General features: G+C 57.9%; 1 protein-coding gene across 1 annotated transcript in view; it reads left to right on the forward strand.

Annotated features, from left to right (window-relative positions):
- The window catches only part of ULK1 (unc-51 like autophagy activating kinase 1), a 27,177-nt gene extending 10,289 nt beyond the window's left edge, over positions 1–16,888 (forward strand). Inside the window, exons 4-28 of the mRNA XM_012807038.2 lie at positions 2,066–2,098; positions 2,415–2,451; positions 4,206–4,379; positions 4,469–4,542; positions 4,707–4,808; positions 5,647–5,705; positions 5,795–5,877; positions 6,360–6,410; positions 6,751–6,839; positions 7,833–7,980; positions 8,862–8,922; positions 9,117–9,206; positions 9,677–9,802; positions 10,332–10,480; positions 10,571–10,657; positions 10,973–11,241; positions 11,449–11,642; positions 11,960–12,069; positions 12,154–12,297; positions 12,911–13,080; positions 13,235–13,407; positions 13,484–13,602; positions 14,018–14,175; positions 14,832–14,967; positions 15,091–16,888. Coding sequence (XP_012662492.1) covers positions 2,066–2,098; positions 2,415–2,451; positions 4,206–4,379; positions 4,469–4,542; positions 4,707–4,808; positions 5,647–5,705; positions 5,795–5,877; positions 6,360–6,410; positions 6,751–6,839; positions 7,833–7,980; positions 8,862–8,922; positions 9,117–9,206; positions 9,677–9,802; positions 10,332–10,480; positions 10,571–10,657; positions 10,973–11,241; positions 11,449–11,642; positions 11,960–12,069; positions 12,154–12,297; positions 12,911–13,080; positions 13,235–13,407; positions 13,484–13,602; positions 14,018–14,175; positions 14,832–14,967; positions 15,091–15,146 — 2,892 coding nt within the window. The 3' untranslated portion in view covers positions 15,147–16,888. The remainder of the gene's footprint in view (positions 1–2,065; positions 2,099–2,414; positions 2,452–4,205; positions 4,380–4,468; positions 4,543–4,706; positions 4,809–5,646; positions 5,706–5,794; positions 5,878–6,359; positions 6,411–6,750; positions 6,840–7,832; positions 7,981–8,861; positions 8,923–9,116; positions 9,207–9,676; positions 9,803–10,331; positions 10,481–10,570; positions 10,658–10,972; positions 11,242–11,448; positions 11,643–11,959; positions 12,070–12,153; positions 12,298–12,910; positions 13,081–13,234; positions 13,408–13,483; positions 13,603–14,017; positions 14,176–14,831; positions 14,968–15,090) is intronic.
- The last annotated feature ends 224 nt before the right edge of the window (positions 16,889–17,112 follow it).

Below are 17,112 nucleotides of genomic sequence, written 5' to 3' on the forward strand. Positions count from 1 at the left end.
AAAAAAAAAAAAAAAAAAAAGAGAGAGAGACAGGCATGGTCTCTGCTAAGAGACTGACTTAGGCAGGAGTGCCAAGAAGGCTGGGGTGCTGGCACCCCACAGCCCAGTCTGCCATGTGCCCACCAAGGGTCTGCCCCTTCCCAGGAGGTATTACCCACCTAGGCTCCAGGAATGCAGGTGTGGAGGGGGTGGCATTTGTGAACTCAGCCTCAGGGAGTGTAGAGTGTTCTGCCTTGGGGGAGTGTGGTATGGCTGTGCAGGGGCAGCTGCCCCAGAGACAGCAGGAGGGGGAGCTTCGTGGTAGGGCCTGTGGCTCTGGGCACTTTATTGTCTATAGTGCTGGGGGTCAGTCTCCTGGGAGAGTGGACGCTTCGTCTATGCCTTACACTGCCTCCACCCTGCCCACTCTTGCATTTCCCCCAGACCCTCCCATCTTTATCCCTCTTCCCTGTGGGTCCCGGTTTTGCTGAGGGTGCTCGGGCTCTGGCACGGTTGTCACACCTCAGGGAGTGGATCTGTAAGCACTGCCTCCTGGCTGACAGGGTGACCCAGGGCAGGTGAGAGGGAGGAGAGTCTTGGGGCACTGCACAGGCTCACTGGAGGGGCCGCAAGGAGGATGGGGGCAGGTGCAGAGCAGGGAGTGGGTGTTGTATCTCTGTAGCTATTTCTGAGTCCCGTCCTTCTCCCTGTAGCCCAGGATAGATAGGAACCTGCCCCAGGGTTACCTCTCCTGCAGCTGGCCTGGGAAGTACAGGCAGGAGGTCCCAGGCATGCTTCCACCTGAGGGAGGCAAGGAGCCTGGCAGGGCCTGCTTATGGCCTGGGGCTTCAGAGCACCCTTTGGCCATGCAGTGTTAGAGGGGCTGCATGTGCAGGATCAGCCTCAGCCACCCAGGGAGTTGCCCTCCTCAGCTTGCCCCTCAGTGTCCTTGACCTGGCCCCCAATTCCTCTGCTGGCACACCTCTGGGGGTAGGGGCCTCTTGCATTCCCAGGTACATTAGCCAGCATCATGTGTCTGTCCCCCAACCCCCAGGCCTGAGCTTCCGCCTTGGTCTTGCCAGGGTAGGGACATTGCATGTCCCTGAGGGTTGACAGAGAAGGTTCAGGAGGTTGGGGGGGTGTCTGATAGTCAGAGTTCCCTTGCTTTGGGACTGGTGCGCAGCCACCTGCATCCCCTAGCGCCTTGGGGTATGAGTTGGAATTGCCATGGGGCAGCTCTGAGTGTATGCTGGATATGGGTTGTAAGTGTGGGTAAGTGTGGGTAAGAGGTCGGGTCTAGGGAGGAGCTTCCTTTTGCTGCTATCTGCCCATTTGAGGGGTCTCGCTCCCATGTGTGAAGGCCTTGCTCTTAGGCTGGCAAGGCTGTCTCTCACTAGGTGTTAGGGCATTATGGCGGTGGCGGGGTGGAGGTGGGGTGGGCGCTGTGGGAGGAAGTGAGTTGCTTGCTGGCTGTCAGGGAAGGCATGGTGGGCTTCTGCCAGTGTCTTTCTTCATTTCATAGGGACAGAGAGGGACGATGTGGGTGGTGCTCCTGGCAGAGGTCTGCATATGGGCCATGCTGAGCAGGAGCTGGCTGTGCCCTACATGTTCCCCGTGTTGGAGGGGGAATCACCCCCCAGCAGGCCAGGCTGGGGAGGGAGCAGGATGCCTTGGAGCCTCTCAGCCTGGCAGGACCAGCCTGTAATCTGTCGTTGTCTCGATTCTGGAGTCAGGAGCTGGGTGGTCTCTGGGTCTGGGGATCATGGCTGGCTTGCACTTCTGGCTCAACCCTTTCCACTGGGTGGGGACAGCAAACTGAGCCTCATTAACCGCACACCAGGGACCTTTACCCAGTCATGACAGAGACCTCCATGACCACAACAGACACCTACTCCAGAGCCCACGTGGGCTACAGGCGCTCTTGACGCTGGCCATTGGCTAGCTAAGCTCTGGTGCAGCTCTGGGGCCCCCAGGCCTGGCCACGTCTGCTCTGCTTATAGCCAGAGAGCCCAGCAATGTGTTGAGGGCACCTTGAGTCTCAGGTGGTGCTTCCTCCCACCTGTTACACCTCTTGTTTGTCTTATAGGAAATGGCCAATTCTGTTTACCTGGTTATGGAGGTGAGTTCCATGGAGGGCCTGCTGGAAGGACCAGTCTGGACACACCTGGAGTAGGGTAGCCCCTGGTTGCCTGGGGCCAGGGTGGGTTGGTGGGTAGCCATGCTGCCTCTGTTTCCTTGGGCTAATGGCCATAGCTGGACTTGGGAAGACTTGGTGGGTCATGGCTGGAGTTTTAGGGGGCATGGCTGGGAATACATGCCTGGGGTGCTCAAGCACCCAGGAACAGCATCAGGTGTGGGAGTAGGAAGACAGATGGGGCTAGGCAGTTGTCTCCAGGCCCTAGCCATGACTGACTTATGTCTTTGGTCTTCTTCAGTATTGCAACGGTGGGGACTTGGCTGATTACCTGCACAGTGAGTAGACATGGTCATCCTGGCTCAGCTCAGACATAGTCTGGCCTGAGGTGCCCCTCTGTTCAGGCTGCTGGGCCTTCTCCAGTAGCACCTTCTGGGATGGGTGTAAGGGGTAGGCTTAGGTCACTGTCCATCCAGCTGTCTCCCACATGCTCAGGAGATGACTATGACCAAATAGCTAGGTCTCTGAATGTGGGGAGGGCACAGAGACGGACCAGTGCTTGTGTGGTGGGTCTTGCAGTGGGCATTGCATGTCATAGCTGGAAGGGTAGCATCTGGCCTTAGCTTAGTGGAGCTGGGTCTACGAGGCATCAGGTGTTTGTGCAGGGGGCCTGGCAGGGGTTGTCACTGAGGAGGACACAGCTGGGGTGGGGACAACTGCAGTGTTGATGCGGCCCTGTCAGGTGGGTCTGAGCTACAGGTGCTTGCTGGGTATGGAGGTGAGAAGTACATTTGGACATCCTTCCAAGTGCAGCGTCTTAGTGGTCTGGAGGTGGTAGGCAGACAGGTGATTCAAGGAAGGATGGAGTGGCTATCTGTCCCTGTCTGTTGGGGCAGCTACAGTGAAGTGCCCTAGGCTGGGTAACTTACGAACAGATTTATTGCTCACAGCTCCAGGGCTGGGACATCTGGGGTGAAGGTGCTGGAAGACTGCAGACAGACTCCTGCAGGCCTCATCCATGAAGGCTCTGAGCTCACTGATCTGATCACCCCTCAGTGCCCCATCACCTAATACTGTCACTGGGGGTGAGGATTTCAGCACACAAATTTTGAGGGACACATTCAGACCATAGGACCATTCTTGAGGTTGGGGAGTTCAGAGCTTCATATTAGCCAGATGGCAGGCCTATGTCCAGAGCCAGGGGAGATGAGAAAGGCCAGGGAACAGAACTGGAGGAGAGGAGCCAGCAGGGCATGTTGTGGGTGGGGGCTGTAGGGCTCCTATTCTGGCATCTTTGCCTTCTGTGTTGGGGACTCTGGCTGGGGACAGGCTGGCTGGCTGAGCCATCAGGGCAGACTTAAGCTGTAAGGGTCCTTCATGATATGGGCTGGGTAGTGCCCTCTGACGGCTGGCCAAAGCCAAAGGGTGCTGGCCCTGGGTACTCTGAGCTGGCAACTGCCCTGGCTCGCCACGTGGCCCGGGCATGCTGAGCCTTGCCACCCAGTGTTTACTCTTAATCTTGTGGCTGCCATGCTGCCTGCTGGGACAGTGACCTTCAGTGGCTAGGCAGTCCCTGGCTGGTTTTCAGGTTCCACAGGTGTTAGGTGGGAACCAGGCTTACTTTCAGTACCGTTGCCCTATGAAGGCAGGGAGGGAGGTTGGGGAGGTACAGGGGCTCATCTGGAGGGCTGGTCTATCTTAGGGCTAGTTGTAAGGCTGTCAGGGGTGCTTATATGTCCTGTGTGTGTATGTCCACATGAATCTGTATGGCTGTCTGAACATGTGTGTGCAAATGAATGTAAGCCTCTAGGTCTCTGAAGAGAGACCTAGCCCTGAAGTGGGGAAGGGCAGGGGGTGCTCTGTCCACCTGCCATTGTACTTTTGAGCTCTGGACAAAGAGGCCTGGGTTGGGCCAGGACTGAGTGGGTGGTGAGCAGGATTGCAACAGGGGACTGACAGCAGCTCTCCAAGTTGCAAGGTGGTCTGCCTGCTGCCTGATGAGCAGGCTGTGGCCAGTCTGGCCTTTACTTCCCATCATGTCTGCCCATGGAGTGGGGTGTCTGGGTACCCTCTTAGCCACATCTCCCTGCAGCCATGCGGACGCTGAGTGAGGACACCATCAGGCTCTTCCTGCAGCAGATTGCTGGTGCCATGCGGCTTCTACACAGCAAGGGCATCATCCACCGTGACCTGAAGCCCCAGAACATCCTGCTGTCCAACCCTGGTGGGCGCCGGGCCAACCCCAATAACATCCGTGTCAAGATCGGTGAGGCCCATTGGGGTCATGCCTCCCCGGGCAGTTCCCAAGGTGGATGACCCCAGCTACGGCTGTCCTGACTTGTGTCTTTCTTGCAGCTGACTTTGGGTTTGCCCGGTATCTCCAGAGCAACATGATGGCAGCCACGCTCTGCGGCTCCCCCATGTACATGGTGCGTATGGCCCCTACCCTACTGGGTCCCCAGGGCAGCAGGCCAGGCCCCAATGACTAATGCCTGGCAGGCACGTGCTCTGGATGGTGCCTGGCTGGCACCTGTTTGTGGCCAGTGAGCTCTGGTGCCTGTCCTGGTCCTGACCCGTGTTTCTGGTGCTGCAGGCTCCTGAGGTCATCATGTCCCAACACTATGATGGGAAGGCAGACCTGTGGAGCATCGGTACTATTGTCTACCAGTGCCTGACAGGGAAGGCACCCTTCCAGGTGAGGGGTACCAGCAGTCCAGAGGGCAAGGGATTAGGGTGGCCCTCGCATTCTGCACTGCAGCTCTGGCTGACAGCCCCTGCCCTGCCTGCCCATTGTTCACTGAAATCCCATGGGTCTTCCTTGGTGGTTCATGTCACTCTCCTGCTCAGAGCTGAGGCCACATCTCTTGGTGGCCAGTTCAGTGTACCCAGTGTCTCACCAGCTTGTGCTGTGTACATGTGCATGCATAGGTCTCCTCTTTGTCTTCCCTTGCTGCCAGTGCTGGCTGTGACCCACTAAATGGTGTTGTGATCTCTAGCATGAGGGCAATTTATGTGGGAGCTGTGCCAAAGGCTGCATATGGACAGCAGGGTGTGCCTCCTGTGCCAACCCTGCACTGGCTGAGCCACCAGTAACCCCTGCCCTGTTCTGTCTTGGGGAGAGCTGACCACCCCAGGGGACATTAGCCCTGTGAAGTCCCCTGCTGCATCCCAGTGCCTGGATGGTGTCAAGCATGGCAGGTGCTCAGGGAGTGCATGGGTGGCTGAGTTGAGTGTGTGTGTTAGAAATCAGATCCACCAGGCAGGGCCAGTGCTTGTGGGGCCAGGGAATGGATGGCTCTTAATTTCAAACAGCCAATAGCCAACGGTACCACAACCCTGGATTGTACCCCATGCCTCAGCTCTTGGAGGGGAGGGTCAGCTGTCCCTCTTGCAGCCCATGGGGCCTATCAGGCCCAAGAACACCCCACAGGCCGCACTCTGGTTGGGGGCCAGAGGTGGGGTTTGGACACAGGCATGTGGTCTGGCCCTGCCTCCCCAAGGACTGGGCCATTGACCCTGTCCTCACCTGCCAGGCCAGCAGCCCTCAGGACCTCCGCCTGTTCTATGAGAAGAACAAGACACTGATCCCCACGTAAGCACCTCTCCTATACTCCCCCTTACCCCCTGGGGCTTTCTCAGTGGGTTCCATGGTCAGCCTTGTGTTCTCTTGGCTTCATGCAGTATCCCACGGGAGACATCGGCCCCCCTAAGGCAGCTGCTGCTGGCTCTGCTCCAGCGCAACCACAAAGACCGCATGGACTTCGGTGAGCATCCTCCTGGGCAGGTTTGAGGGGAATACATTCTCAGGTGTACCCTCCTCATCCACTCATGCAGCCTTCACTAATTCCATGGAGAGCTGTCTCCCGTGCCCCATACCACACTGGGACACTGGTCCCTCTGAAAGCCCAGCATGGACAGCAGGCACAGTCTCCAGCCACTGTCACCTGGCAGACCTGAGTCTGGGCACCCAGATTCCTGGGGCTGCCTCTGGCCTATGGGATGGCAGTGAGACCCCTAGGGCCCCTGGCTTCTCATCTATCCAGAGGCTACCAGGCCCTGGTTTTGCAGTGAGATGTGCTGCTGGGAAGACCAACTTGGGGCAGGTGGGTGACGGTAGCCTGGGTTGACATGGCTGGCCAGATATGTTAAGAAGCTGCCTGGGGGCTCTGTCTCTGCGCCCAGCCTGGTGTCACAGCCAGCTACCTGCAGATGTGGTCCTCCTGAGACCTTACCCCTCTTCCTGCAGATGAGTTTTTCCATCACCCTTTCCTCGAGGCCAGCCCATCAGTCAAGAAGTGTGAGTGTCTGTGGGTTCCCTAGGCCCCTGGCAGGGCCTGAGCACCCTCCCCACAGGTCTGGCCTGGCCCCTTATGCTGGTCTAGGGATTGGGTGTAGCCTGCTGCAGCCTCTCTGGGAAGGAGGGGGCCGCAGCCTCCACCCAGGAGGCTTGGGAAGGGTGGAACTGCTGAGGGTCTACATAGGTCACAGCCAGGGGATAAGCTGGGGGATGGTCCTTTGGGACAGCTGTGGGTGGAGGGTGTAGTTCACCTTGTCCTGTCCCTGGGATGGTTCTGGGAGCAGTGTCCTCAGTGTGGGGGTGGCAGGATACTACAGGCTGACCCACACTTCTCCCCCAGCCCCACCTGTACCTGTGCCCTCCTACCCGAGCTCGGGGTCTGGCAGCAGTTCCAGCAGCAGCTCCACCTCCCACCTGGCCTCCCCACCGGTGAGTCTCAGTCCCAGCCTTGGCCCCACTTGGGCACCGCCCTGATTTCTCTTTCTACGTGAGCCCTGAGAAACAGATGAATGAACATGTTCTCTGTGGAATGTTGAAGCATTAGAAATAGATGAAAGCCTCTCTGGCACTGACTGGTCCTTCTCCACATCCAGAGGCTGATGGCAAGGTGTGGTCTACAGGGTTGTGCGCACTGTGTTGGCTGTTTGGGGCAAAGTCGTGGGACCTGGCAGGTGTACCTCTTCCCCTCCTATCTCCCATCAGACTCATGGTGCAGGCTGGGGGGTTATGGTGGTGCTTAGTGACCAGGGCTTAAGCCCTGTTTGTCCATCTGTCTTGTCTTAGCACTCCTACAATGCTGTGTTTGGGCATTGAGGCATCAGCATCCAGGTCCTCCTGGGATGACTGTTCTGGTGACGTGGGGCAAGTTGACCCCTGCACAGCTACCCTGGAACCCCTCCTGAGTATGGTGCGTTCTTGGGCTGTGCTTAGGTGCGTTCTTGGGCTGTGCTTAGGAGTTGGCCACAACCAGGCCAGTGTACGTTGGGCCTTAGCACAGTGCTGTGCTCCATGGAGCAGAACCCCTTGTGGTGGCTTCTGCACCAGACATCCCCCATAGCACCTGTTCACACAGCTATAGTGATGGAGAAATGAATGATAGAGGGACAGATGGTGGACACGTCCAAGTACAGGGCCTCCACGTAAGCTTTGGGTCAGATGGCTTCCTTCAGGGGTAAGGGGTGCTCCACACAGGCGACTGTTCCCAGTGGGATCAAAGCCAGCCTTCAGTGTGGGTTTTGGAAGTTTAAGGAGAAGAGGAAAGAGCAGCCCATGGGAAGGAGAACACACAGAATCCCTTCCTCAGCCCACAGTGTTCTCTGGTCCTAACTGAGAACCTGGGCTGACCTGGAAGAATGAGCTTTCCTCTCCAGGGTGTCAGGGGTCCTTGAGACCTGGCTGACCAGCCCTTCCTCTGACCCCCAGTCCTTGGGGGAGATGCAGCAGCTGCAGAAGACCCTGACCTCCCCCGCTGATGCCACTGGCTTCCTGCATGGCTCCCGGGACTCAGGTGGCAGCAAGGACTCCTCCTGCGACACGGATGACTTTGTCATTGTCCCAGCCCACTTTCCAGGTCAGGGGCCTGCTGGGCAGGGGGTGGGTAGGTGTGTGTGGTCCAGACCTGTTTCATTCTATGGGCATTCAGGAAAGGCTTCTGGGAATTTCTGGCACAGCTCAGCTTGGCCAGGAAGGCCATCTCTGTTCAAACCACTCATAGAGGCAAAGGCAAGACCTTCCAGCGGTCAGTGGGTAGTCATTGACCCTGGGCCTTGGTCCTGGCAGGCAAGGGCTGCTCCTGCCACCCCTTGGGCCAGGCCTGCACCCTGCAAATGTGTCATTCCCATGCTGGTTGGAATGCAGGTACTGAGGCTTGTGGGGGAAGGCCTGGGGTCCTCTGCACCTTTCAGAGCCCCTCATTCTGGCAGTTCCTCTCTTTGTCCTTGGCTAACCTGAGAATTCAGGGACCAGGGATGAGTTGGCACTGGCCATGGGGTCCACTAGGAATGAGTGGTGTGCACTGAGCTCTGGACATCTGCTGTCAACCCAGCTCCTGGTGCCCTTCACTGTCTTTAGGATAGTAGGAAGATAGGGGCAGAGCCCTCTCAGGCAGGAGCCTGGTGTTCTGGAAGGGTTTGGGCCTAGACTGGGGGCTGTGGACACCTAGCCTCATCCTCCTGCCTAGAGTTGGCTGAGGGCTGGGGACCAGGGACCCAGGGTCTTTTAAGTGCAGTGACACAGAGGGAGCACAGTGGGAGTGGGGGGCAGTAGGGAGTGCAGTGCTCTAGCTGCCCAGGGGCAACCGGAGCCAGTGTAGGCTGCTCCCTGCACAGGGTGGGGCTGCTGTGTGATCTTGCATCCCACTGTGGGGAGAAAGTCAGGGGTGGGGTGGGATGGGGGAGGGCCAAAGTGGTCACAGAGAACTTGTAGTCCAGGCTTGTCATCTCCTACCTGCAGCTGACTTGGTGGCCGAGGTGGCTGGTGCCAAGCCCCCGCCGGACAGTCTGATGTGCAGCGGGTGAGTACCTCCCTGAGCCCTCTGTTCTGGGGAAAGAAGCGGCATCCTGGGAAGTAGCCAGTGTTACCTCTGCCTGGCTCTCCCCATTCCTGGGGTCAGGTAGTTGGGGAAGAGCTGATAACTGCGGTGCCCTCTGTGGGCCATGCACCACTAGAGGCTTGACAGCCCCTCTGCCTGGCCTTCTGCCCCTCTAGGAGCTCACTGGTGGCCTCTGCTGGCCTGGAGAGCCACGGCCGGACCCCATCTCCATCCCCACCCTGCAGCAGCTCTCCCAGCCCTTCAGGGTAAGAGGAGCCCTGGCAAGGGGCGCTGTGAGCCAGCCCAGAGTAGAGGCTGGACATCCTATCATTGCCATGGCCTCCTGGCCTTTGATGCCCATAGGCCCTGCCTTCTTGAGGCCTGTAGGTCTCTAGGCCCTACTTGGAGGGTCCAATGGGGATCATAGTGGAAGGGCAGGTGGGTAGGAGAGGGAACCAACCCAGGACTCCAGGTCAGCAGCACCATTGTCACCTTAAGCCTGCTGGGTAGCACTGGTTCAGCTTGTGCTGCAGGTATCTCCCACTGGCTAGCTGGGCACAGACTGGGGATCCAGGGTAGGGTGTGAACAGGCTGCAGCCCAAATGGCCACAGTGCAAAGGTGGGAAAGTTGCCTTTTCCGGAGTTTGCAGGTGGCCCGGTGTGGCCTGAACCTGGGTTTAGACCTGGGTTTTATCTGTGCTTGGTCCTTATGACCTCGACTCCTTTCCCACCACAGCCGGGCTGGTCCATTCTCCAGCAGCAGGTATGGTGCCTCTGTGCCCATTCCAGTGCCTACTCAGGTGCAGAACTACCAGCGCATTGAACAGAACCTGCAGTCACCCACCCAGTACCAGACACCCCGGTGAGTTCAGTGTCCCAGGGAGTCAGTTGTGTCCCACCCAGGTCATATGGCAAGAGCCATATTGCAGCCCCCCTGGAGAAAGCAGGGGCATCGTGCATGCGCACTAGTGCAGACTGTGCACTGACTCAGCAATACCATTTCCTTTGTCAGCATAGTGGGATTCTGCTTATTTTGACATCTTTCTGATATATGCCAGTAAAGTGTCTTGAGTTTACAAAGCCTATATTTCGGCACATATCAACAGACAAAAGCATAATGGAATGCAGAACCCCTTTTCTGTAGTTTGTGGAAGGCTGTGTGGGTTGGTGGTTGTCCTTAGAGGGCCTGTACCCTCAGGGTGAGGGTGCCTTGGGAAGTGCTGGGATGCTCCACCCTCTTGGTTGTCACCTCAGCAGCATGGCAAAGGTTTGGCCCCTCCCCTGTGGCCTTTGGCAAGGCTGTAGTTAGGGCAGAGAGAGCACAATGATGAGGAGTTTCTGGCATCATGCTGGCCACGTGAGGCACGTTCTCACATGCACCTTGTCTGCAGGTCCTCTGCCATCCGTAGGTCCGGCAGCACCAGCCCCCTGGGCTTTATGCGAGCCAGCCCGTCGCCTCCAGCCCCCACAGAGCATGGAGCTGTCCTGGCAAGGAAATTGTCCTTGGGCGGGGGCCGGCCCTACACACCATCTCCACAAGGTAAGCTATGGGCAGGAACTGGCAGGAGGGGTGAGGTGACTGATGCATAGCCTTTCTGTCACAGCCTGACCTTGGCCTCTCTTCCCCAAGTTGGGACCATCCCTGAGCGGCCAGGTTGGAACAGGGCGCCCTCCCCACAAGGAGCCGAGATGCGGCCTGGCAGGTCCCCTCGTCCAGGTGGGTGCTGCCTGGGGATGGGGGGTTGGGCTCACTTGCACCATGCTCTGCCTGTCTCCTAGCCCTTGTTTCTTACAAGCAGAAGGGCAAAGGGGCCTTAACAACCCCAAACCTTGCAGGCCCTGACTCATGCCATGTATTTCTTTGAGGCAGAGAGTAGATGTGCTCTCCAAGGGTGGCCGGGAGGTCAGAGGATGAATTGATTGAGGGATTTAGCTTGTGTTGCTGTAAGAGGTCTCTATGCAGTGGTCATGGCAGTGGTGGTGCTGTCCTGTCCAGTGGGCTGCTGGGTGGTGACAGGCCCCATGTCCACAGGCTCCTCTGTGCCTGAGCACTCTCCCCGCTCCTCTGGACTCGGCAGCCGCCTGCATAGCGCCCCCAACCTGTCCGACCTGCACGTTGTCCGCCCCAAGCTGCCCAAGCCCCCCACAGACCCTCTGGGCGCTATGCTCAGCACCCCACAGGCCAGCCCTCCCCAGCCACCCCATGGGCTGCCATCCTGCCGGACCCTGCGCGGCTCTCCCAAGCTGCCAGACTTCCTGCAGAGGAACCCCCTGCCCCCCATCCTGGGCTCCCCGACCAAGGTAATGGATACCCTCAGTGCCAGGGTAGGGATGGGGTGGGCATGGCCATCCTGGGGGGTGGCTCTGCTGCAGGAGGTTCCTTTCTCCCTGGCCACAGCTCTATGTCTCTGCTGGGTCCTTTAGCTGCTGCCCTTTTTCCCAGCTGTCATGTGTGCTGAAAGAGGCTGCAGGTGAGAGTGATCCTCAGCTTCATTTCCCCACCCCCAGGCTGTGCCCGCGGTTGACTTCCCCAAGACACCTAGCTCCCAGAATCTGCTGACCCTCCTGGCTCGGCAGGGTGTGGTGGTGACACCCCCAAGGAACCGGACTCTGCCTGACCTCTCAGAGATGGGGCCTTTCCAGGGACAGCAGCTGGGCCCGGGCCTGCGGCCTAGTGAGGATACCAAAGGCCCATTTGGCCGGTAAGTGGGGGTGGGGGCATGGACATGGATTCTTGATGGTGTGCTCTCAGTGTTGTCCTGCTGTAAGCTTGAGGGTTGGAGCCTGGGTCCCCCTGTGGCTAGCCTGGTCACTCCCTTTTAAACCTCTGCATCTGGCTATGAGGTGGGTGGCAGTGGTGCCTTCCTCATGAGGGAGATAAGATGATGTATGTGCCTGGCCTGGAGTAGGTGCCAGTGAGGTTGGGCCAGGATAGGCTGGGTTGGGCCCTGGAGGTACAGCCCCTGCCTTGCATATGCAGCAAGTGCTGAGAACCCTAGGTCATAGCCCCTTCCTGCAGGTCCTTTAGCACCAGCCGCCTCACCGACTTACTCCTGAAGGCTGCATTTGGGACACAGGCCCCAGACTCCGGCAGCACTGACAGCCTTCAGGAGAAGCCCATGGAGATAGGTGTGTGTAGTAGGAGGAGCTTAGGGGGAGGGTAATAGGTGGTGGCCCCTGGGGACAGTCCTGATCTGGTTGTTGTTCTCCCAGCGCCCTCTGCTGGCTTTGGAGGGAGCCTGCACCCGGGAGCCCGTGCAGGGGGCGCCAGCAGCCCCTCTCCCGTGGTCTTCACGGTGGGCTCCCCCCCAAGTGGGACCACACCGCCCCAGGGCCCCCGCACCAGAATGTTCTCAGGTGAGAGCTGATTTGGGCTAAGGCTGTGTCCCTTTTGGGTGTGAGAGCATTTGGGCTGAGGGGAATTCCTTTAACTTAGAGGTCACTACACTGTGGCCCCAGGGCCTGAGGCAGGCTGAGGAAGCTGCTTATATCTTGAAAAATCTGGCTCGGCGCCTATAGCTCAACCGGCTAAGGCGCCAGCCACGTACACCTAAGGTGGCGGGTTCGAATCCCCAGCCCGGACCCGCCAAACAACAATGACGGCTGCAACCAAAAAATAGCCGGGCGTTGTGGCGGGCGCCTGTGGTCCCAGCTACTTGGGAGGCGGAGGCAGGAGACTCGCTTGAGCCCAGGAGTTGGAGGTTGCTGTGAGCTGTAATGCCATGGCACTCTGCCCAGGGGGACAGCTTGAGGCTCTGTCTCAAAAAAAAAAAAAAAAAAAAAAGAAAAATCTACAGATAGAGACCTTGGCCTGATGGGAGGACTGGGGTATCCTGGTGGGCATCCTGTGGTCCAGTGCCTGTTATGTCTTCTGCTGTGGCTTCAGGGCCCAGCAGCATGTAACCCAAGGCCCATCTGGCACTGGGGTGGAGGAGTTCTGGTATGCCACTTACCAACCGTCTGCCCACAGTGGGCTCTTCGAGTTCCTCCTCTGCTCGCCACCTGGTGCCTGGGGCCTGCAGCGAGGCCACTCCTGAGCTCCCTAGCCACTGCTGCACTTTTGCTGACCCCATCGCCGCCAACCTGGAAGGGGCTGTAACCTTTGAGGCCCCTGACCTCCCTGAAGAGACCCTCATGGAGGTGAGATGGGGCTGGGGAAGGCTTCATTCCTGCTGAAGTGGGTGCCAACACCTTGCTGCCAGGATTGCATGTGGGAGTCCCAGCCCCTTTCCCCAGCTCATCCCTGGGGCCCCTCCTAGCTGACAGCCAAGCCCCTGACCCTGGTTCTCCCCAGCAAGAGCACACGGAGACCCTGCACAGCCTGCGCTGCACGCTCCTGTTCGCACAGCATGTCCTGGAGATCGCAGCCCTGAAGGGCAGTGCTGGCGAGGCAGCTGGAGACCCTGACTACCAGCTTCAGGAGAGCGTGGTGGCCGACCAGATCAGCCTACTGAGCCGCGAATGGGGGTGCGTGCTGGCCAGGGCGGATGGTGGTATCCTGGGGGCTAGGTCCTGTGCTTCTGACAGACCTGCCTCCCTACAGCTTTGCAGAGCAGCTTGTGCTGTATCTGAAGGTGGCCGAGTTGCTGTCCTCAGGCCTACAGACTGCCATTGACCAGATTCGAGCTGGCAAGCTCTGCCTGTCATCCACTGTGAAGCAGGGTGAGGCCCCAGGGTGCCCAGGGTGTAGGCCCAGCCATGCCAAAGCCGGAGGTGGTGTTGGGGAGAGTGGTGGGCGTCAATGAGGCCCCCACTGGTCCCTAGGGCAAGGCCCAGCTGTAGAGTGGGGTGTCAGACACAGCTGGCCAAATGGCCAGCCCAGCCTCACACTGAGAGATAGGGAGGGCCCTGGACATGATGAGGAAGGAACATGCTCTACCTGCACCCCTGCCTTTTTAACCTCTTCTGCCCTTTGTTGCCCACATACCCGCTAGGCTGTGTACTTGGGACAGAACCTGTGTTCCTAGCCTATCCTTAGGCCTGTTGATGGTCTGCATAGGCTCCGCCCTTTTCCTCTTCGTTATCATGGTCCCCTGTTGAGGGAGGGCCAGGGCTGACCAGCTGCCTCCCCCCACAGTGGTGCGCAGGCTGAACGAGTTGTACAAGGCCAGCGTGGTGTCCTGCCAGGGCCTGAGCCTGCGGCTACAACGCTTTTTCCTGGACAAGCAACGGCTCCTGGACCGCGTCCACAGCATCACTGCTGAGAAGCTCATCTTTAGCCATGCTGTGCAGATGGTACGGGGCAGGCAGGGGCCAGGGAGTATCTAGGATGGATGCCCACAGGTTTGTGGACTTTGGGGTATCCTGGCCCAGCTAGCTCCTGGAAGTCTCAAGAATAAAGCATGATGGCCCCAGTTTCCTCTATGATCCCACAGGACACTTGTGTTTGGCTTGGCTTTTGACCTCACTTGCGTGTCCTCTGTTGTACCTGCTGCACAGCTAGGGTGGGTCCCAGCCACATGTTTCCTGAGATTCAGTTTCCCCAAATATGATTCAGAGATCTGGTCTTCAGCTTCCAAAAGAGCCATCTCAGGCAACCCAATGCAGGCACGTGTAGGGAGCCAGGAGTAGGTGGGGTAGAACCTGTGGGGTAGCATCTCTTTTTTAGGAAAATTCATGCATACAGTGAAAACTAATTAAAACAAATTAGAGAGAGCTCCTCCCCACACGCCCCAGCTGCCCTCTCCCTCTGGCAGGAGTGACCTTAGGCTGTGTGATACTGATGCTGATGGTGCTATAGCTGTGCTGCTGGGCTAGGATTTGACTCTGAGTAGCACCTATAGCCTGCACAGGGGCTTCTGGGGAGGGGGGCACTGGTGCCCACATCAGATCTTGGCACTGTGCTGTCCCTAGAGCCAATTGAGGGTCCAGCCTCTGCCCTTGCCCTGCAGGTGCAGTCAGCTGCCCTGGATGAGATGTTCCAGCACCGTGAGGGCTGTGTGCCACGCTACCACAAGGCCCTGCTGCTTCTGGAGGGGCTGCAGCACATGCTCTCAGATCAGGCGGACATTGAGAATGTGGCCAAGTGTAAGTGCTAGGGCTGTAGAGGATTTAGCAGGTATGGGGTGGTAGGCAGGGCTCGGCCAGGGTGGGTACCCCAGTGTCAGCCTCATGCTCTCTGACTCCTTCCTATCCCCTCTTCCCCCACAGGCAAACTTTGCATTGAGCGGAGACTCTCGGCCCTGCTGACCGGCATCTGTGCCTGACCTCAGAGCCTGGCCTGCTGTGCCCAGGGGTTGGATGTCCTCTGCCAAGCCCTGGGGGTGGGTTAGCATGCTGGCCGGACTGAGCAGGACACTGAGTGGAGCCGCACAGCTGGGGGTCTCCACCTCCTGGGCTACCATTTGGGGCAGGGACTGCAGGACACTGGGCTAGCTGCCTGCCCTGCAGGTAGGAATCTCAGAACTTATCTCTCTAGCTGCCCAACTGCAGGCTCAGTGCCCAGAGGTGGCAGGTGTGTATGGGCATCCACCACTGGGAGCCCCCAGGGAGCCCTCAGGACAAGCAAGTCCTCCAGACAGCGTTGCTGACTTGAAGCCAAAGCAAGATTTTCCTCACGGCCAGACCTGCACAGTCACCCTGCCCTGGAAGAGGGGTGCAGCCTCCTGGCTTCCCACCTCCCCAGGAACCTCTCCGAGGCACCTACCCAGCTTTGTAAATCACCCGAGCACTTTATGCAGTTTGAGATTTGGGAACCTCGGCTTCCTCTCAGACTGCCAGGAGATGGTTCCTGGTGGCTGTCCCAAGGCATTTGTACATATCCACACACGTACTCAATGGCACCCTGAGCGTGTGTGGGCGTGTGCGGGGAATACTGGCATGTCCAACCCCTGTGTCTGGACCTTAGAAAGAAAGCAGGCTCCACCGTGCATGGGGCCACCACCCAGAGGGGAGACACGGTCCTCTTGTTCAGATGTTCTTTTAGGGACAGACAGCTGGAAGCACCATGCTTCTAAACCCAAAATAGACATCATAATTTTTCACACTTTATTCCTAAAATGTGTCTTACTTTTATGCAGCTCATTTTTTCTTTAAAGGAAAAAACTTGTGGGTGTTTCAGAAATAATTTTGGGAGAGTGGGGCCTGGGCTAGGCCAGGCTGGAGGCAGATGGCTCTGAGGCAGGTGATGAGACTGTTGTCTGGGTAGTTGCTGTGTGTGCCTGCATCTGGCTCTGTCTCCCAGTCCTGCCCTGTTTCAGCAGCTGGGTAGGCACGTGCAACAGCCACCCCACCTGAGCACGGGACAGGCAAGGACAAGCACACGTGCAGCAGGGAATCTCACCATGCAAGAGCCCCAGCTGCCGTTCCCGGTTGGTCTTGGTGTCTAAGCTGCACCTTGGCAAGTGGGCATAGTGTGGGTCTGGTTCCTCCCAGCCATGTCCCAGCAGCTGCCACGGGTCCAGAGAAGACTGCCCTCTGGGTTCTGGGGGGGCCTGCATCCACTTGAATGTATCCCCAAGAGGCCACAGTGCTGGGTCCTGTACTCGAGGGTGCAAAGGTCATAGCCACATACACAGACAAGATACACACACGTGTTTTTCTTTGCAATACTTGAAATATTGCCACTGTGCTTGGACTCAAAAGAAGAAAATTACCCGCTGACTTGTTTCTTTATCACCTTGATGACTTTATTTTTACCTTGCTGTGCGTAATATGTTGGTATTTATTATTTTGTGGCTGACTGGAATCCAGAACCACTGGGGAGCTGGTGCTGCTGGGAGCCTTACCTGCTTCCTAGTCCCTTGTTGCTTCTGTTGGCAGCCACGTGAGCCTGTCTGCGTGAGTCTGAGTGGGTTCTGGGTGCCCCAGCCTCACAAACGCTGCCTCCTGGTCGTATGTTCTCCACGAAAGACCCTTTGTCTATTTTAAAACAAATTTTGTGTGATCCCTGCCCTTTTGCGTTACGTTATGTAATACCAATTTAAGGAAATAAACTTTTGGAATTGTTGAGTTGTGTTAGGGATTGCTGTAGGTGGCTTGTCACTGTTTGCAGGTTCTATCATTTCCCTCCTTAGATGTGGAGGCTGTCACGTGCAAGGAGGGCCCATGTCCTCTGGCTGAGGAGCCCCACAGCCCTGTACAGGTGCCCACAGCACCTGGCACAGCTTTGAGAGCAAACTGCTAGGGCAAGAACTGGGGGCATTCAGGAACAGCAAGAAGGATTTGTTGCTG

The sequence above is a fragment of the Otolemur garnettii genome, unplaced genomic scaffold (assembly GCF_000181295.1).
Source record: "Otolemur garnettii isolate 467f Iridium unplaced genomic scaffold, OtoGar3 scaffold00062, whole genome shotgun sequence".
NCBI classification, from domain to species: Eukaryota; Metazoa; Chordata; class Mammalia; order Primates; family Galagidae; genus Otolemur; species Otolemur garnettii.